The 22119-nt window shown below is 34.5% G+C and overlaps 1 protein-coding gene across 7 annotated transcripts in view; it reads left to right on the plus strand.

Moving 5' to 3' along the window:
• LOC149556984 (uncharacterized) overlaps nucleotides 1–14408 on the plus strand; it is a 29816-nt gene extending 15408 nt beyond the window's left edge. For 3 of the 7 annotated variants that reach the window (XM_089831626.1, XM_089831629.1, XM_089831628.1), the window contains exons 9-16: nucleotides 4260–4344; nucleotides 4440–4566; nucleotides 4925–5007; nucleotides 5387–5444; nucleotides 12927–13066; nucleotides 13298–13507; nucleotides 13658–13697; nucleotides 13806–14408. In XM_089831626.1, coding sequence (XP_089687752.1) covers nucleotides 4260–4344; nucleotides 4440–4566; nucleotides 4925–5007; nucleotides 5387–5444; nucleotides 12927–13066; nucleotides 13298–13507; nucleotides 13658–13697; nucleotides 13806–13807 — 745 coding nt within the window. In that variant the 3' untranslated portion in view covers nucleotides 13808–14408. The remainder of the gene's footprint in view (nucleotides 1–4259; nucleotides 4345–4439; nucleotides 4567–4924; nucleotides 5008–5386; nucleotides 5445–12926; nucleotides 13067–13297; nucleotides 13508–13657; nucleotides 13698–13805) is intronic. The other 4 variants (XM_089831627.1, XM_089831630.1, XM_089831631.1 and 1 more) reach the window with 3 other exon arrangements.
• The last annotated feature ends 7711 nt before the right edge of the window (nucleotides 14409–22119 follow it).

Consider the following 22119-nt stretch of genomic DNA (forward strand, 5'->3'; position numbering starts at 1 on the left):
TTGCTTTATGGCCTGGGGCTTCTCACTTCCATCTCCTTCTGGCCCCTCACCTCAAGGCAGCCCCAAAGATTGAAATATGTTATTACTAATGTCAAATCTTAGGCATGTGATCGTAAATATCAAATTGTGCATTTGTTGCAATTGTGCATAGATTGGCCCGAGTGAACAAAGTTATGTCTAAGTGAATAATCATTTGCTGTTGTTGCTGTTAGAATGTGAACAGAGTTATCTGTGAATTCTTGAAGTCTTTGGTAGAAATCTGCAGATTGAGAGTGTAAATCTGAGCAATATTTAGTATTCACAGACCAAATCTTAGGGGCAGCAGCATACTTTATTTTCTTATTGACTTTGAAGTTATTTACTGTGAGTCTTCTGACATTATATGGTGCATTGAATGAATGATAATTGTGTTTTGATACATGATATAATACTTTAAAGTCTTCAATTTTTCATTTTGTTGAAACTTACAGCCTTTGTGCATTTTGATATATGATATGATACTTTTCATTGTTTCAATGAATTAATGTCTTTGAATGTATGAAATTGAAATTTGAACTCTAATTTGATTCGTGTGATGCTATCCTATGTTCTTATTCTGTGATGATTCGATTTGATTTATTTGATGCTATGTTCTATGACCATTTGATGAATGGTCATTGATTTTAGATTTATAAATGTTATTATTTTCCTACGCTAAGTGTTCCAATGTTATATAATTCATGAATATTTTTAATTTTTCAGATATCCCTATCTATCTATCTATCTATCTATAGATGTCCCCTGCTCCAGGGAAAAAACCAAATCCTGGAAACGTGTTTCCCCATCCCCCTGTCCTGGAAACATGGTGTAATATAGATTTTTCTATTAGAGGTATGATTTCCTATAGGTTTTAGTATGAATTTCCGAATTTCCAAATTTTAGTTTATTCAGGGTTCAGGTTGAAACCTGGTGGCCACCTCTCTAGTTGAGGACCAAGATGGTGTAGCTTATGTGGTATAGCTTTATAAATAAGACGATTGCAATGAGTGAGAGATATAGAACTAAAACATTGAATGCAATTTAATCAGCTATTGGTTATGCACATGGCATGCTCTTGAGAAAGGTGTATGATTGCTGTCTACATATTTGTAGTTTATCTCAATTTCATTGATTCTTTGATCGATTACATGTATGAATCTGATGTTATATATATTTGCATACATAGATTACAAAGAGTCATCTCAAGGAGACCAAGAATTTTTAGGAAGATGAAATGTCTCATATAGAAGGGGAAGTGTTTTCTATGTTTGACTCCTCATCTCCCCTTGGTTGCGGATTGTAAGTTGTAACTGTTTACTGGTAGGTGCTTGATCAGCTGGCAGATGACTTGGCATAGTGTGAGCCTCAGGAGTGCCAACTGAATTGCCTTGTTGGCTACCTTGTCTAAAGCTTGCAGTGTGAAACTCCTAATGATGCATCAAAAATCTATGGGCATTGGACATTGTGGTTTGTCTAGGAAGTGTATTAGACCCCACTCAAGCCATGGTAGGAACTGCAAACTGTTGGATGAAGTATGGTTACTGTAGGAGTTTTTGATCTTATGTGGAGTGCTCTGTGCCATTACTAGGGCACGTGTGACCCTTATCAGAAGTGTTTGGTTGGTATTTTTGTAGGCATTACAAGCCACAGGAATGGTCTTGGTGTTACCATTTAGAGCTGTTTGTGAATCCTCTTGTATCATTGTAATCTAACCAAGGAATCCTAATGGTAAGATGATCAACAAGGAGGTTGCCTTCCTTTGGACCTAATCTCAAACATTTGACATAACCAAGATGAAGATGAACTCCAAGTTGCAGGCATAGTTTGGTTTGAATATGAAATTTTGACCACAGATAAGTCAAGGGGTAATGTCATCTTCCAAATCTGACCTCCCCATCCCTTCTTGATTTTCACTTGGGCAAGTCAAAGTACAACGTTCAATCATCATTGTATTGTCTCATTTTGTTTACGTGAAAAAAATATCATTGTAAGCCATCACATTGTTTGTTAAAAGTTCATAAAGGTGGTAAGTTTATAATGTTGGGCCTATAAGTTGGAGTTGATGTTGTTGTGAGTCCTCATGTAATTACTAAAGCCCCATTGCTATAAACTTCAAAGCTTGTAAACCATTGCTATTTTAAATGGTGGAACTATACAATTAAACCAGCTCTCCATTCTTTTATAAAGTTCCTTGAGTTGTTGAGCTCAGGGAGTATGGATCAGTAAATTCTGATGTAATAATTTATTAGGCATCCATGTAATGCAATAATCATGTGCGACAAGGGTTTTACTTTGTTGACTAAGTAGCCTAACATCATTCTCAACAATTTTTCTTTGAGTTGCTGGTACTAGTGTCTAATGTCCTCACTATTAGGGTTACTCTGGGACAAGTAATTCCTGCAAAATAATGGTTAGAATCACAATAATAACAAACAAACTATATGATTCTACCCTCTAGAGCACATCGCTTAAGATTCTTCTTGGACGGGCATCCTCTATCCAAGGCTACTCACATATGCATATGTTGACAACATCAGAATATTCTGGCACATCAATTATTGGCCATGGTGAACAATGGAGATCTTAATATCTCCATGCTCCATGCCCTGATATCAATTCTCGGCCATGGTGAACAATTTAGATCTAATATCTCACATGCTCCATGCTTCAAGTTCACATTGATTCTCGGCCATGGTAGAGAATGGAGTTCTTAATATCTCACATGCTCCATGCTTCGAGTCTCATTAATATCTATGGTGCTAACCCCATAGTTTAACACAATATTATCCACAAGTATGATTCATTAATATAAATAAATTCATAAATATAATTAAACAAATATAATCAATAAACATACCTTTCTTACCTTCTCCTTTTCTTGGTCCATGTGGCTCTATCTTTAGTTGGCCCTTTAATGAATTATTCCTTCTAGAATTATCTCAACTCTATATTTACTTTCTAAAATTCTTCCTTTTCTAATTATAAGGAAATGACAAAATATATTTTTTGTTTCTTCTTTTCCAAGAGTTACAACCTTTCATAATACAAATCCTTTCAAAAAGTCACAACACTCCATAAATAAAATCTTTTTGAGAAGTCTCAAAACTTTATAATCACACTATTTTGAAGAGTCCCAACTATTCATAATTATGACCCTTTCGAAGGTTCACATCCTTTCAATATCATTGATACCTTTTTAGAAAGCCACTTCCTTATTTTCTTCATATTACTTTCTTCTTCCATTTTTCCTTTTTGAACTCCTCTCGTCTCCTCTTCTTTTTTCCTTCCTCTCTAAAATAAACTCTCCACCCTTTTATATCTTAATTTTAAGGAGTCATGTCTATTTGTTAAACCTCTCGACTTTTCATTAGATTTAGTTAATTTATATTATTCTATGTTATACTATTTTTTAACTTACTTATTTGTGTTTCTTATTATTTACTATGAAAATCTATTTAGAAAGTTAACATACTTTCTACAATATTGTCTCTTCTATTTAATTTTATTTCTTTATTTACTCATTGAAAATTTATTATTATTTTTAATTTTTTAAAATATCATACTAAATATTATTTCATTAATAATATAGATTAAATAATAATAATTTCTTAATTTTATATTTTAATATTAGTTTTAATATAACTTTATTATCATTATTTATTTAATAACATTGTATTCTCTAATTATTATTAAAATTCTATCTTAAAATGGGGATATGACACAGCGATGTTAGCTGGGCTATTCGAAATTTATCGTTAGCCCAACTTTTTGCTGAATTTGTGACATAACAATTATGTGGGCCAAAGTTGGTAATATTGGTACTGAGTTAAGTTGGTTAGGTTGCAAGAGCTATTCAGGAAAAGTCAGTTGTTATAAGTCGAACTGCCCAACTCTTCCATGACATATAGAAGATAAAGGTGGAGGAGCCATAGAACAAGGGGGAGGGTGTTTGAAGGAGTAAAGGGCCATCCCAAAATTGTCATAGTATCTTTTTCAGCATTCACTTTGTAAATTTTGATGTCTTTGATTTGTTGATGCCTTTCATTAAAGCATGGGCTTCTACACTGTAGTTGCTATTACTTTTATCACTAAGGAACTGCACCTGAGATTTATTTTTGCCAAATTAGAGTAATTTGTTTTTTAGCAATAATCTGCAAACTGCATCTGTAATACTTTTTTCACTTGTTTAATATGTGATGCTTTTCTCATGCACTTTATATTGGCAAATGAATGGCGTGCAGCCTTCCATGGCAGGGTCTGAAGGCAGGGAACAAAAAACAAAAATATGACAAAATAAGTGAAAAAAAGATGGCAACTCCAATTGAAGTAAGTCGCCTCTTTTTTAGTATTGCTTTGAATTAGACTCTGGGTGCAATATGGACTGGTCTGTGATTGATTTATTTTCAATATTCTTTGTTAAGTCATTGTGCAAGTCCTATCCGTCGGAATTCACTTCATACTTCCACTATTGCCGTTCACTGCGGTTTGATGAGAAACCAGATTATCAATATTTGAAGCGTTTGTTCCGTGACTTGTTTATTCGTGAAGGTAAGCTTTCTAAATCAGAATTTACACATTTTTTCTTCTTGGAGGAATCTTTTCATACAATTAACTAGGACAGACTGAATCTATGTACATAATATATGCTGTAAAATTTATAAGTGAAGATGAGCTTTTATCTATTATTTATTGAAGTAGATAATGTTATATTAATCAGAAAAAAATGTGGGGTACAGTTAGTTCTTGACTGCCCTGGTATCATAGAATTTTCAAGGTATAAATGACCTACTGCTATAAGTTTAGTAGTCTACATTTATTACAGAGTTTGGTGGGAGTTTTTCTATATCTTTGTTCCATCGGTATATGATTACATCATACTTGTTTCACTGATCCTCGGGCTTGTCAGGTTTCCAGTTTGACTATGTGTTTGACTGGACCATTTTAAAGTATCAACAGTCACAGAGCTCTGGTGCTGTCCGTGGGCTTCCTGTAAGTATCGAGATTCAAAGGAACTGCTAATTGATGTTTTTGAAAGAAGCTTTTATGAAATGAAGATCTACATCTCTGTTTTAATGCATAGAATGTTTAGGTAATATACCCGCTACAAGTTCTGGAAGAGTTGTGTTAATGCAATTAAGTTGAATATCTCTATGTTAATCTTGAAATTCTACAACTTGGTGCCTCTGGTTTTAATGTACCGTGTAAATTTCAAGAGTTAGAATGCTGTTTTCTTTTCTATTTTTCTTGGCCAATTGCTTTTTAGTTGGCTTTCTTATTTCTCTTGTCATGTTTCCTATCTATATAACCTTACCTGTCGTATTTTCTGTTGTTTGTATTGCTCATGATGCTATCATACCTCTATTGATAGGCTGCAGTTGGAGGTGCAAGTAGTGGAGCAACACCATCAGCTGCAGAAAATATGCCAGGTATTATATGATCATTTATAGTTTGTTGTGCGGTTGGATGACATTGCAATTTTGCAAATATTTATTTTGAATAGTGAGATATTTAAGTAATGGCTAGTCTCCAATGTTGCAGAATAAAAGTCACAAGAATAAGATATTTTTGTAGTGTACTCACAATATCACAAACAAAGTGGTTGTAGATAGACTTGCTTTCTTCCAAAATTTCTTGAGCCATAAGTCTTGTATTGTAGCTGAAGTAGTAGTTATATTTTTAACTTCTTTAGATGATAGATCAACTGATCCTTGTTTCTTTGAATTTCAAGTAATCAAACCCAAACCAAATGAAAAGCAATTACAAGATATTGACCTTTGGTTCTTTAAATCACCACTACTATCCAGATCTCACTCAAAATCAACAAGTTGAAACTATTTGGGTGTACAATGGTGAAACCTTCAAATGAATCTCAAGATAGCCTAGTAATATGCTTTGATAATAATAGAAGCAACAAAAGCAATTTTTTTTAGTCTAATAAGAGAAAGAAACATTAAGCTTCCTACAATGTTTCTTTGTGCTAACAATATAGACCTTTTGAAGTTCATCTTCTATACATAAAACTTGTGCATGAGCAGCTGGAATGGGCGTGAGTTTACACTCTTATCATATTGAATTTCTCAAACATATCTTTGGCATGAAAATGAAATACCATCATTACTTTTATAAACTTCCATTTGTAAGAAATGACATTAAGTCCTAAGAAATCTCATGTTAAATTCATTAATCATAGCAATTGTATACACTTTTACTAAGTTGCTGGTACAGATTCTGGTTTGGGTGCGGGTTCGACATTCGGGTTCAGAATTAGCTCAAAATTTTTTTGGGCTGGTTTTGGGTTCGTTTTGGATTTGTATGTACAAGAATTTTGTTTTTTAAAATATTTTTTATATATATGTAAAAATATTTTATATATATGTAAAAATATGCTGCAACAAATAAGTTCATACACCACTATGCTAATATAAAGCAAAATAGGAAAACACACCACCACATATAGTAACGATTTTGTTTGAATGGCATGACAAAATGTCAAAATACACCACCATATGAATGGTTTGGTTCAAAAACTTTAAAACAGCACTGTCAACGTTACTAATCAGTATTCAGTAATCAATCATAGACTCATATGTGATCAATTATCAATGTATCATAAAAAATTATCAAATAATTCATCATTAGTAGGCAGTTGCTGATTAGAAACACAATTAGTGCCACTAGCGTCAGCAGTCCCAGCCATAGCCTTAGGATCAGCTCCATCATTACAATGTATCTCAGGATCACCATCTTCAATTGCAAGTGCATCAAAGTGGACTTCCAACTCCGCAACCTTTGGTTCGACATCCCATTGTTTTGCCTCCCCCTTTTTGTAGGTATTCTCTTTGTGAGTTGTGAGCCTCAAGTTTGAATGCACAAACACCAAGTTATCTGCTTTCTTGGAGTTTAGTCGGTTGTGTTTTATTAAGTGGATGAAGGAGTATGTGCTCCAATTCCTCTCAAATGATGATGAACTAGCAACCTACCAAGATTTGCAAATTTACCAACAAGAAACTAGAAATTAGAGTTTTGATTATTTAGTATTTATCAACAAGAAACTGGAAATTAGAGGCTTAAGATTAAAGAACTTACCTGTGATAAAATTTTAATGGCAATGGGCTGCAAGTGTTGGTATCTTTGTCCATGGAAGTACCACCATTTATGAGCATCAACATTGTTCTTGTCTTCGAGAGCATCAAGAGCACAATCATCAGTGCTCGTGAAACTTATACATTCAGACCTCACTGCAGGTCGTAGGTGCTTAGGAAAGAGTCTTCGAAGGGCTGCCTTGTATCCTTGAACAACTTCAGGATCTCTGTATGGGGCAACTCTAGTGGTACTCCCTTTGAGGACTAATTGGCTATAGAACTTGGGGTTCAATGCAAAGGCAAGTAGATGCAAAGGGGTAGTCGTTTTGATCCATCTCTTTACCATGATTACCTGTAGCTCCTTGAAGAACATTTCATCAATATCTTGCTCTTTCTCATTTATGGTATTTCTAATGTCCTCAATCATAGAGTCAATGCCATCATATAACTCACTCAAGAAAGGCCTATTCATGTTAGTGTATCGGATCATGCTCAATATAGGCTTGGTGATCTTCAGAAGCTACTCAGCACGATCCCACCAAGATTCATCTAGTATCAACCGCCTTATGGTAGCTGCCTTGGCAGTATTAGATTGCCTCCATATGCTCCAATTAGCACTAGTTACCATTCTCGTCAATGCGTCTTTAACCTTGACAAGGCATCACAAAACAATAATGTTGGAGGCAAAGTGGGTCTCAACAACTTATTTTAAAATCAAAACAATAAAAGATTAAAAATTTGAAAAAATAGAAAGTTTACTAAAGTGACTAGATTTTTAAAACATGTTTAAATTTTAAACAATTCGACTTACCTTCAAGAGCTCCAATTTTGAGAATTGTTTGAATATGGCTTGCATCATATGGTTGGTTCGTGACAAACATTTGGACCTCTTGTGCCTCTTCATACATTTTTTTTAATCCACTCAACTTTAGTGCCAATTTTTTGCAGCATAAGGTTGAGTGAATGCATAGCACAAGGTGTCCAAAAATTGTGTTCATACCGCTCCTCAACCAATAAACCGGTAGCCCTACAGTTCTTTGCATTGTTGATTATCACTTGAACAACATTTTGAGGGCCAACTTGCTCGATAGCTTGGATGAGAATGTTTGCAATGAAAGTACCATCCTTTACCTCTCCTTCGCAGTACACAACTTTCAAAAACATTGCACCTCTTGTAGACACTGCAATAACATTCACCAAAGGATGGTTCCTTGCATCGTTCCATCCATTTGATACTATTGTCACACTTGTTTCGACCCATGAATCCTTGATGGGCAGCATGACATTCTCTACATGGGCCACCTCATCATCCAATAAAGTGGTGCGTATCTTCTCATAACTAGGGCCTTTGAACCTGTTTGGAGCCTCATTAACTTCTCTCACCATGTTTTGCCAATAGGGCAAGCGAACAACATTAAATGACAATACATTTGCATAGACGCATCTGGCTATGGCTTGATTAGCAATATCTCCAGCTTCATTTTGGAATGATGATTCCAAGGGTCCCATTGCTCTCTTACAATCTGCTATTGAGGAGGACGCAAGAATGGATGACCCTTTGTAGGTGGCTCACTAGGAGTGGTAGTTGAAGACATAGATGATGTTTTTCCTTTCTTTAGAGGCCTACCACTTTCTAACGGATGTGAAGAATTTGCCCTTCCAGCAGCTTCCTCGGCTTGCTTCTATTCTTGAATGTATTTGTTTACGATGTGATTTGGAAAGAAGGTTTTAGGTAGCACTCCGTTTACTTTGGCTTCCCAGTGCAAAATTTGATGCCTTTTTGAGGAATAAAGCACAAATGTGCTTTTACTCTCCTGTAAGAGCTACTAAATTCCTCCATGCAATGGCTACGAATCCACGCATAATCTCCTCGACCTAGCACTGGTCTCATTTGCACATTTTTTCAAAGTGGGGAACATCTGTCGATTTTGAAGTGGGGGTTATTGGCAACAGGAGCACTTGCAGCCATGATAAAATCTTCAAACAAACAAAACAAGTTACAACATTGAGAAAAAATTTGAGAAAATAAACCAAAACAAATCATATCATTTAAAAAAAATGCAAAACAAACAACTTTCAGTCATACACAGGCTACAACAGATCAAAATGCATGTTCATCTGGCATTAAAAATTAAATTAAAATGTTTTAATATATGTGTATTCATTTGTTTTTGTTTAGATTTTGAAATATTAAATACTAATATTAATATTCATATTGGCATCTCATAATAATAAATGTGATAATATTATAATAAATTTAAAAACAATTAAAAACTAATAGAAATACATTAAAAAAATCCTTAAAAACTATTAAAAACTTAACAAAAATACCTCAAATATATTGGCGATCAAATGTTAGCAAGGGGAATGGTGTTTGAACGCTGGTGGTCGAACAACCTCCTCCCGAATGGTGTTGGAATGCTGCTGGTGTTTGAACAGCCTCAGCCAGAGCCAAACAATTGCTCCAAGCCGAAACACATTTGCAAGGAATCACTCCAAGCCAAACAATCCTTGCGTAAATGATTTCATTTCCTAGGCGCATGCCAAAACACAATGGACTGAAATGATTTTGTTTTGTAGTTGTAGTTGCCCAAGCCCAACGTAAATGCTATTAATATAACATAAAAATGGCATAAAGTGATATAACTACTAAAATGAAGCCTTTTAGGTTGAAACCGAGCCTTCTAAACACTTTATTAAACTGTTGACAAGTCAACATTTTATGCCATTTTCCAAATTCGGTCTAAAGTCTAACATATTCCACCTGGCTCAGTTTTTGGTTTGCAAATTCGGTCGAAATTCCTTTAAAGTCGACCAGGGTTTGAATATGTGAATCCACAGGGAATTTTCCAGTCAAACGGTGAATTTGAAGCGATTTCTAACCGCATGCGAATGTGGACGAATCGAAAGTCGACTTTCAGGAATTAGGAGCAAATATGGTAACTTAGCTCTTTTGTCATTTTAGAGCTACTATGATACTATCCCCATTAACCATATAATAGTGGATGAAAACCCTCAAATCCTTTTGGTGATTTCATTAGGAGGTCACATTTGAGAAAAGTATTCTGTATTGACGTTGAATGATTTAATTCATTCTTCAAGATCGATTGTGAGTTATTGCTGGTCATATTTGTACTTTAGGTTAGTTTATTTTATACTGGTTGCACCTCTTCAGAAGATTTGTATCAGCATTCGTTGTATTTGTAGCTGGCTGTGCTGCTATTATATCGGCTATTAGTCCAGCGGCGGCCATAACAGCTAGTTTCCATTGAGTGACATTGTAGTGGCCTAATAGCCTTTTAGTTTAACAAACACAGCTGTAAGAGCTGTCATAACAAATTTCCATTGAACGGAAACCACATCTCTCTTCCAACGTCAATCTTTCTGGCTGTTCAGGGTTGCAGACTATAGATGATGCCTTCTATTGGTTGGGATTTGGACCTGTTTATGCCTGTCTATCACAGCAGTTTAGTGGTTTGTTTTCTTCAACAGTTCACCATGGCTTGATTCATTTTGCAGCACTTCTTTATTCTCCATTTGTACTCTTAGATATACCAGCTTGTATTCAGAAGTTTTTATATTTGATGCAATTTCTTTCCATCCATGTAACAAGATATCTTTTTCTGGATAGTTAGATAACTGTTTGCTATGATTTCTGGAATTAAAATAGAACAGAATTTGCCAGATAACTGTTTGCTATATTTCTGGAATGATTTCTGGAATTAAAATAGAACAGAATTTGCCAGATAACTGTTTGCTATATTTCTGGAATTAAAATAGAACAGAATTTGCCAGTAATTGCTAGATTACCTTTGGATTGTAAGTTTGGATGGCAGTGCTGCCGCCAAGTCATTAATTCATCTATTTCATTTCCATCTTGCATGCTGTAGATTAATAGTCCAAATGTTGAATGTTCTTACTTTGCTCACACCAAGATCTTGTTAATTAGAAATGTCAAGGGTTTGCATTTCATACTTGACGTTGCTTTTTTAAAGTTATGAACGTTACAGACATTACAATATGGGTTAGTCTTAAAATGTGAGTTTTGGTGGTAGCTGATAGGTATATGCCACCAAAATTGAGACACATGGTTGAAGACACTTATCTCTACACAACTGAATTTATCATTGCATTGTAACCTGTCGTTGATATAGTGAGCCATGCTGTGTTTGGCCGGGGCTTTTCTAAACAGGGTTCTCAGGACATATCTGCTGTTGTGTGATCATATTGCTGATTTAAGACCATCTTGCATTGCTCCTCCATTTATAAATTGCTAGTATGTTTGTTCAATGCAAATGTTGGACGTGAGTATACATTTTGATTTAATACTACATTTGGAATAGGCTGCCAGCATAGGTTTGGTAGTCACCAATATATTAATCTTCATTAGAGTGCTAGAGTTTATCTGCAACAACATATTGACATGAAACATATCTTTTGGGAAAAAATTAAGTTACTGGTTTCTGATTCTGGAACTGTTCTGGTGGTGGTTCCACCTCAATCCTGCTCGGATTCCTCACGGGCAGTTGGATTCCCTCCACAGGACCCACATGGAATCCAGCCGCCCATGGGGAGTCTGGCCGGAATTCCGATGGAACCCACAGGCACCCAAAGGCTGTGGGCACCCAAAAATGGGCCTCACATGTCATTTTTTATTTATCTTTAAATCTAGAAGGCCAGAGGATTTGGTTTTCATACACTTCAAACTTTGCTTATTGTCACATAAGAAAATGTACTAGTGTGAAGTTGTGACAAGGAATTGGGATCTAGTGCTTGAGTGTGCTGAATTAGATGCCACAGTTGCACAACTTGCCCAAGTCTCTCTAGAGTCTAGATGAACAAGAGGCAGCTGTTCCACATGACACGGACATAGCTAGTGGCACGACTATTGGTTCAAATGAAGTTGACGTGGAACTAAATGTTGACCTTGGTTCCTACGATGATAATGAAGATGAATTTGGATATTAATATGAAATATGGCTTGTAATTTAAATTTTTATATTGTAATGACATTCTGACACATTTGCAAATTATGAATATGAATATGAGATATTTTTTTGATAGATTCATTGGCAATTATATCACGCTTCTAACTTCTTATTATTATATTTTTTAAGTATTGAACCAATGATGAATGAATATTGAACATGTTTCATATTAAAACCCACACTGTATTTTTACCTGAATCTGTATCAGAATCAGGATTGGCAACTTAGGACAAGAAAGTATTAGATTAATTGTATTAGGTACAGGAGAATAAATTTTGGAATGCAGTACTAGATGAATCATATTAGGTACAAGAGCAGATTTTTGGGCTAAGCTGCTGAATCATGGGACTCCTCGGGTGATCCTTGGTATGAAACTTACGGAATCAGGTTCTGAAATGATTCTCCTGGGGGTGTGTCATTTGTGTTTTTAGATGCTGGAATGTTTAGTGGTTCTAGTTTGATCTTTTTGATATTCTGAAGATTTACACTGCTGAACTTATCTGTAAGGAAATTCTAGTTTGATCTTTTTGATATTGAAACCTGAAACTAAATTAGAATATTTCAAAATTTGAAATTCGTAATTGTTTTGTTTAGCATATGTATTGGTATATGACATTCTAAACTTTTTTCTATTTTTTGGCTGCATACATATTGGTTAGTGTGTAATTTTTTGTTTGTTTGAACATATCACAAATGTACCCAATCGCCCAAAGCAATTCTGCTGTATCAGAGTTTCTTACCCATGTACCCATTTTCACCCGATTGGACAACTTTGCTTTTGGGATTTATAGGATAGTTTTAACGTGGAAAATAACTGTGTTTATATCAACGGTTACAGCCAATAAAGATGGTCATGGTGCCATTGAACCAGCAGAACCTGCAGCAGATGCTCGAAGGGGTCGGTATGGTAATAACTCACAGTTATGTGTAACAAAGGACAGAGCTACTAATTGTGATAATCCATGTGCTCCTAAAGATGTATGTTGTTTCTTCTGTACTGTACTCAGGCATTCTGAGAGCTAGTGTTAATAACACGATTTTGCAATGATTTAGAGCACCTTTAACTTTATCTTTTTGGTAATATAACTTATTTTTGGAATGATGCTTCTATACTTGTTTTAAAGCATCAGAATCATTCTTGAAATTCTCTAGGATTGCTATTTTGTTGTGCTTTCTGAGAAACAAATTTAATGCTATTTATTCTTGCAGGAAGTTAATTTTGAGAAGGAAAAAGTTCAATCCTCATCATTTTTTCGATATGGAAATTCATCAAGAAGACCAATTATTTCAACTGCACGACCAGTTGTATTAGCCGAAGCAACTGATGCAAAATGTGCACTAGGTGGTAAGTTTGGTTCAACAAGACTTGCACCATCAGAGTGTCTTGCTTGTGTTTCATCACCAGAATCCAAGAGAATGGTAGTTGCTACATCCCTAAGTGTCTCTAATATCATTTCACTAAACAAGATTTGGCAATTTAAGCAACTTCTAAATACGCGTGCCACTTATAAGTGACCATTTTGTAAAAAAATTGTGTGAGATCTGAATAATTTATTTTCATCTGTGCAGCAGGTTGCTTATAGAATTACAGATCCAAGAAAGGATAAATGTAAGGATGCTAATTTTTAAAAAGGCTATTTGATAATGGAACAGATTTGCTTTGAAATTAGTTGAAGTTTTGCATAACTGCAATGCAATGAAATGTCTCTTGATGCAGGAATAATGATTCATTAAGTTCTGGTAAGAACCAAATTGTGATAAAAGCAGTTTTTTTACCCTTGGAGAAAGGTTGGATTTACTTGAAGTCTTTCTGCACGCTGTTCCCTGTAAGCTTGTGAGTATAGCTATCGCACTGCTAATCTGCAAGCAAACTTTCATTTTTCATATTAACCAATCTATCCTTTAATAGCTCATTAACTAATAACACGTGTCTAATAACAACATCTTGGAGTATGTATTTTGGTGGAAGCTTGAAAGAGCTTATGTTATTGATTACACCCATCTTCAAGCTTTCATCTCTCTGTAATTAAACAGTTTCCTCCATCTTGGCATAAGCTGCATAGTGTAGATTTAACGCGAAAGATGATGATTGTGTTTTTACCGAGTTACATTCATGCCTGTAAAAGTACAATATTGGACAAGGTTGTATCATATGCTAGCCGATTCCAATTAACAGGCTAAGCTCCTGAGACAGCTCTTGGTTCCTTTGCTGTTGCCTGTCTCACAGATGACATATATCTAGGAATCAAATCATTGTCTCAAGATTAAGTGCTCAACTTCTCTACAATAAAATCATTAGCATCTGATGAATTCATGATTATTGCAGTGAGTATCTATTGTATGCTTTGGCTGGTTCAAGTACTAAAATTAGGTTCAATCATTCTCATTACATCAGATGTTTCAAAGCTCTATATTTCTTGAATATGTTAATCATCTTTTGGAAGTCTATTTTGGTTTGGAGTTGTTAGTCATCATGATGTGTGTTGGTTAGGAATGGATCTAGAAGTAGCAGAAATGATCAAAGGATAACATGCACATACGGTTGCGGTTGTGTGAAAAATGTTGGAGAAGAGGAAGCAATTGGCTTGGCTATTCGATAAAATAGGTCAGTTAATTCCAAATTAATTAAAACTGATTGTCGAGTCTTACCTTGTAAAGTCATCAGCCTTTCCATTTGAGTGGCTGGCTAGAAAAGGAAAGGAAAGAAAAATATTTAAAAATCTAGAACCAAGACGTTATTTTGAAACCTCCGCAGATCCAGTGTCAAATTCCTATCATCTTCAAAGGTAAATTTAATTGGGTGTATAAACTACAAGCTTATGAATTTCTTGGTCTGATAACTAGTGTGTTTATCTGTGATCTTTTTGTTTGATTCAATATTATTCTACAAAGTAATGTTACAACGCTCTACAATTTCGCTATGTAGGGCTTTTCACAGACTGGTGTGTGTGCTCAAGATATCTTGCGCTGGATTCGTAGCTTTGAATTGAATGATAATATCAGTTTTAGAATTGGAAATTGTTCACTTGGGTTTTTTCACCAGAATGCTTGTTCTGCTGATTTGTTCACGAAATACCCAATTTGTCTTTTACATGGGCAATCCATTGCATTCTTGGTTATCATTAATTTTTTTGGTTTTCAATTTTTTTAATGTATTCCTCTAACTAATTTTACATATCAAATGGAAGAACTTTTATCCTTGTATACAAACGAAGTAGATTATAGGAGATGAATGTGTCATTGATAGTGAATTCAGTGCTGCTAACCTTTGCAATGCCGTTTTTTTAATGATCTTGCATGGCATCACTGAATTCTTTTAGAGAAGCAAACCTTTTTCTCTTTTTCTTTTTAAACCTTGAAAGTTTGGACTATTGCCACTTCTATACAATTTGGTTTTTGTGTTTACGGTACTCATTAAATTTGCATTAAATCAATTTGGTCTATATATAGTCCAAAATTTTATCCGTTGTTTTCCTACTTTAAGATTTCTTGCATTTAGTTGCAAGTGAAATGAAAATTGTTTTTAAACCCTAAAAATTGATCTTTTGAACAATTTTAAAAGTTCAAATGCTTCAATTTCACATCAAGAAAATGGCTGAATTTGTTGGTATATATATTTTTACTGTAAAAGCCTGATGATGGTTACTGATTCAAAACCTCTCATGAAGATGATGAGACTACCTTTAATGAAATATTAAATAGAGCAAGGACGATTGTACATTTTGAATTTTTTTAAATCAGATAAAAAATATTATTACAATAATATACAGCACTTGATTTTTTTGAACAAAAGTCTAGCAGGACAAAAATCGACAAATAAACACATTTAGATTAGGGCCCGTTTGGTTGTTGGAATACAACCGGAATAGGAATAGAAAATTAGAATATGATTTGTATTCTTTGTTTGGTGCATGGAATAGGAATAGGGAATAGGAATACGTATTCTCATTTTAGTCCCAAAATGAGCTTTTGTCCACTCCAAAAAATACCTGTAATTGGAATTGCTATTCTTGCATTCATTTTAACTTTTTCAAATTTGATTAAATTTTCAAATCCGCTTTGACCTGGGGTGAGCGCTGGAACTTTGTTTTGAATATTTTCAAATATTTTAGCGATTTTCCAATGCCGCCGATTACATTTTCAGAAATATTTTCAAATGGCGTCGATTGCAAGTTAAACCTATTCCAATTTAAGCTTGCATAACCAAACAAGGGATAAACAAGATTGGATTGCATTTTTCCATTCCTATTCTTCATTCTCCATTCTCATTCAAATTTTCTATTATAATTCTCAATTCTTATGCTTGCAACCAAACGGGCCCTTAGAGAAGTTTGGATGAAGAATCCCAAATCATGAATGATAATTTTATCAGGTGGGGTTCCATGAAAATGATAAAAAATATATAATAGGAACCACTGTATCGTTGTTACAAACTACATAAGAAAAAAGGTGAGAATTATTTTACGTTGGGATGCAATTTTTTGTTTGTAAATCAAGTGCAGAATTCACTATGTTCATTACCAAAATTTTAACCACCAAATTTCTATAGATGAGTAATAAAAGAGCTTAATAATTCTACGCGTTAATACTGAAGTGAACACATAACATTATAATTGTGTTGGAAGATTATGCCTAGCCTTAAAATTGATAGTTAAATGGTTGTAAAACATTTCTATGCTATTAACTTCTTATTTGAAATATTTTCAATTAATGCTTATTATTATCTTTTTTTCCACCTTTTTTAACACTCTATTTTGATACCATAGGAACTCTTTAGCATAAATGTTTGCAACTATTTTGATACTATAGAAACTCTTCTAGCATAAGTGTTTGCAATTTGGTTCACTTTATCTTGATGTTATCAATGCTCTTCTAGCATAAATGTTTGCAATTTGTTTTACTTGAATATGTTTTTTTTATGCATTTTCCTTTTAGAATAATTGAAAGGAAATTTCAAGTTCATTGACTTGTGTAGCATTGAGATTGAGATGATTAATTGTTTGTAGTTTGTTCTTTATTATAGAAGCAGCAAAATAATGATGCTATCTCTTACAAAATCATAACTTAAAGGTGCAAAAACGAAAGATAATTATAATAAGGTCAAGAAAAGACCATTAGCAATAAACTAGCGACATAGCTAGTATCCCAAATGGAGTGTGGGTAGACAACTCACCCATAACATTAGGAGCAAAATGAGAGATTGTAGAGCAATGCTTCCTTTGTCAGCATATAATCATTTCGACGATGCTATCAAAGGTCCCTCATCACAAATGGAAGGTGGTGGGACCATTGGAGAGAGAATCAACTTCATCAACAACAATAGAGTGTTGACAACATTGAACCTTTATAGTTATAGGCCGGAGCATATCAAAAGCAAAAGCAATCAGTTAACACCACCATATAGAAGAGTCATCGAGGGAAAAGGCAACATTACTTTGTAGAGTCATTAGAGGAAGAATCAAAGGCTAGGACAATCAAAAGATTATCATTTGCATCCTTTCACTATGTGGTAAGATAAAGCCACACCTTAATGATGCAAAAGAAAACAATTTGTGGTTAGATGATTAGTAGAGAAACACCACCTACATCTAAAGCGAAGTTCCTTAAAATCTAAAGTTAAGTTTTGGTCAATGACTTGTTCTTGACCATGAGAACCAAATTTCCAAATCCCCAATAAGGGTATGTCTAGATGTCAACGTCGACTAGAGTGTGAGCAAAATTAGATTTGCTTATTGCAATGCCTCATCCACCATTTGAAAATAACCAAGAGTTGCTTATGACGTCAAAGCAAGAATCCTACCAAAAATGAAGTAGAAGATTTGGGAATCAAAGATTGGACACACATCTAGTGATTCAATAAGAGGGTTGAAAGAGATTGCCTAGAGTTTGGAGGAGAGATTTGATTCCGCCACCTCCATAGTTTGCTCAAATATCAAATCACATTTTTCCTCAAAAGTAAAAGCAATAAAAAAGCCTTTTTTTCAAAAGGAAATAACAATAGTGTAGACCTTGAAGATGTCAGAAATTGAGAAATCTACAAACCAACTCACAATGTTTTTAGTTTGTTATAAGAACGCTTTACAGATTCATTTAAATTAACAACCATGTCATGAACATTTCAATTTTTAAATTTGTTATTTTTGTCATTTTATAATGGTAGCTTCATTAGCTCTAACAAATATAACTTCTCATACAATATTTTTAAAATCAATTGGAACATTTATATAATTTGAGAAATTGGTATTTCTAGCTCATAAAATTGATCCCCAATTCTCACAAATGTTTGTGGTGTTTGTTTATTTTGCATTGATATTTAAAGTCACTCTGTGATCCATCATCAAGATATAAGAGAGTTCGAGGAGTAGAAAATTAAGATAATTGCAAACTTTTGTTTATTTTGCATCAATATTTAAAATCACTTTGTGATCCATCATCAAGATATAAGAGAGTTTGAGAAGTAGAAAATTACGATAATTGCAACTCATAGAGACTAAAAGGACATGAGGGATAGAGATGAGGGTTGAGAGCATGCACATATCAATGTACTATTGTAAATAAGAAAATATATGAAAAGGGATAAATTATAATTCATAAAAGGAGAGAACTAGAAAAATGCAAGCACAAAAGAGGAAAATCCTAAAAAAGATAAAGTCAAGAATAAAAACTAAGGATAAATTAGAGAAAATATTAAAATTTGAAATTTGAGTAACAAAGGATAAAAAATTGTAAAAGATATGCCTAGTATATTAGTAAAAAGTAAAATAAGAAAAACAAAAATATTTAACATTGAGAAATAGTAAATACAAAAGGAGATTTATAATTTTTTAATGATAGAGAGAAAATATATTTTTAATATGTACAATAAATATATTAAAATATAATAGTAAAGGCTAACACACTAATTAAAGGATATTGATTAAACAATACAAATTATTGTAACAATAATAATACAAATAATATATTAATATAAAATGCAATTCAAATATAGTTTATAAATTATAGAATAGATAGAAAAACAAATGAGAATGCTACAAAAAAGTTTAAACATATAATATAAATACAATAAAAATTAAGAAATATAGGTTAATTTTAAAGAAATATAGGTTAATTTTAAAGAGCTCAAGGTAAAATTAGCTTGCAAATCAATAACCAATCTATTTCACTAAGTAGCAATTTAGTAGGTGATGGTAACCCCTTGTGGTTGAAAGACTGTGAAGATAACTTTAGTAAAAGGATTTCATAGACTGGTTGTTTGCAATGACATAAGTATTTGCCAAGATCAAATAGAATAATTTGTAAAACATATAATGGGCAAAGCATGGAGGATTATGTGATATGCTCTCACTTATATATCCCTAATTAGTGGATTTTTGGATTGAACATTGCTTTATGGAATTAAACTCTAACCACATGCCTTTATTTATAATGATGTAAGAACAGGAGGACCGCAAAGTGAAGAAACCCAAAGCATTAACACAAAAGGTCATGTACTAGGTAAAACCCATATAAATTATGAGAATAATGATATATTTTGTGTTACTCTTGGACAATAGATACAGAGGATTAGTTACAACAACAATTCCAAGGACAACAATGAAGAGAATGAGCACTTAATACAACAATATGATGACCCTCCTAGTTTAGAGTGCCTTAAAAGCATGCAAGAGATCAAGGGGGGCATTGCAAACACTTTTCCAGGTAATATGTGGTATTACAAAGAATAAAAGGTTGCTAAGAGAGCACTTAAAAGGAATGAAAAAAAAACAAAGAAAATATAAAGGAGTAAAAGCAATTGATAATTTTTTTAAAAGATAATTATGTGATTGCTCAAAGAAAAGAACAATCTTGTTCGGAAAACATAATCCTAAGGGCTTTTGGAGAGAGCCACAACAGTTAAAGAAACAAGTATAAAACAATATTATGAGAGGCCAAATAGGGAGGCTCCCTCTTGTATAACTAACACTTATGTTGAGTTATTTTCTATTCTAGACATTACGTTGGGTATAGAGAGGTTAGCAAGTGACAAAGCTCATGATAATGATGGACTGCAGGCATAATTTTTAAGTTTGGGGGGTGGGGGTTGAGCAAATTGACTCCAAACATCAAGAACATTTTTAACAGAGTCAGAAAGGGTTGCTTCTTGATTGCCCGGACTACTACAACCGTTATTCCCCTGTAGAAGAGTGGGGACATCAACAATCCCTTCAATTACCATACCATAATGGTGAATCCTTTTTTAGGCGAACTCTTTGGGGGTGTTAGAGCATAGAATCAATGGTTGGGCAACAAAAAAGAGAAAAGGGCAAAGAGTCACACTGGTTTCAAAACAAATCATTACACCATTGACCATTGCATCACTAAGATATCTCATTTAAGGGGTGTAGGATAAACAAGAAGATGAAACTTTTTGTTGCTTTGTGGATTTTAAGAAAGCTTTTAACCCAGGGGTAAACTATGACACAAAATGGAAGAATTGAAAGTCCCAAAAGAGTACAAGGTTGTTGTTTATAAGTTGTACAAATGAGTTAAAACAAAACTTGAAACTAAAGAGGGCATGTTTGGATGCTTGGGAGTGACACTGGGGTCAAATAGGGGTGCCCTTTGTCCCCTACTTTTTTGGCTTCTACATTGATAAGTTGGAAGAGTGGTTAAAGAAAACAAGTAGCGAAGTTATACAATTGGCAAGTTATGTGATAAATTTGCTTTCTTTGTGTTGATGACCTTATGTGATAAAATAACTAAGGTATGAGAGACCATTTGAAAAATTTAGAGACCATTTGCTTGGAGGTATGGATGGAAGTCAAGAGAACTATGACTAGTCATGATCTTTTCTTTGAAAAGAAAAAGAAACAACAAACATTCATATTTGAATGTAACTCGTGAGAAATTGTGGAGTACAAATATCTAGGAATTGACTTCCATTATAGATTAAGTTGGGATACATGCAAATAAAAAAAAATACAAGGGATGGAAGACCTCTTACCTTCTTCAAAATAGATCCAAGAAAGTGAAGTAGCCATGGGATTGGAAGACTAGGAAGATCCTCTTTGGCCTTCAGTGGTTCTAGTTATTCTTTATAGGTGTGAGATTTGTGGGAGTAGTGTATCAAATCATAAATGGGGGCAAATAGAAAGAATCCAAGTCGACCCTTGAAGTCCGTTCATCAAGTCACCCCACCAAGTACTCTCACCAAGTCGACTCTTTAAGTCCGTTCACAAAGTCACCCAACCAGGTCGGCCCACCAAGTACTCTCACCAAGTCGACTCTCTAAGTTTGTTCATCAAGTCACCCCACCAAGTACTCTCACCAAGTCAACTCTTTAGGTCCGTTCATCAAGTCACCCCACAAAGTCGACCCTTTAAGTTCGTTCATCAAGTCACCCCACCAAGTCGACTCTTTAAGTCCTTTCATCAAGTCACCCCACCAAGTTACCCCACCAAGCCGACTCTTTAAGTCCGTTCATCAAGTCACTAGAACAAGTACTCTCACCAAGTCGACTCTATAAGTTCGTTCATCAAGTCACCCTACCAGGTCGGCCCACCAAGTACTCCCACCAAGTCGACTCTTTAAGTCCGTTCATCAGTTCACCCCGCCAAGTACTCTCACCAAGTCAACTCTTTAGGTCCGTTCATCAAGTCACCCCGCCAAGTCGACCCTTTAAGTCTGTTCATCAAGTCGCCCCACCAAGTACTCTCACCAAGTCGACTCTTTAAGTCCTTTCATCAAGTCACCCCACCAAGTCGACTCTTCAAGTCCGTTCATCAAGTCACCAGAACAAGTACTCTAACCAAGTTGACTCTTTAAGTCCGTTCATCAAGTCGGCCCACCAAGTACTCCCACCAAGTCGACTCTTTAAGTCCGTTCATCAGTTCACCCCGCCAAGTACTCTCACCAAGTGGACTCTTCAAGTCTGCTCATCAAGTCGAGCCACCAAGTACTCTCACCAAGTCGACTCTTTGAGTCCGTTCATCAAGTCACCCCACCAAGTACTCTAACCAAGTCGATTCTTTGAGTGCGTTCATCAAGTCACC

Source organism: Cupressus sempervirens, chromosome 5, assembly GCF_028749045.1.
Source record: "Cupressus sempervirens isolate cs-2001-9-10 chromosome 5, ASM2874904v1, whole genome shotgun sequence".
In the NCBI taxonomy this organism is placed as follows: Eukaryota; Viridiplantae; Streptophyta; class Pinopsida; order Cupressales; family Cupressaceae; genus Cupressus; species Cupressus sempervirens.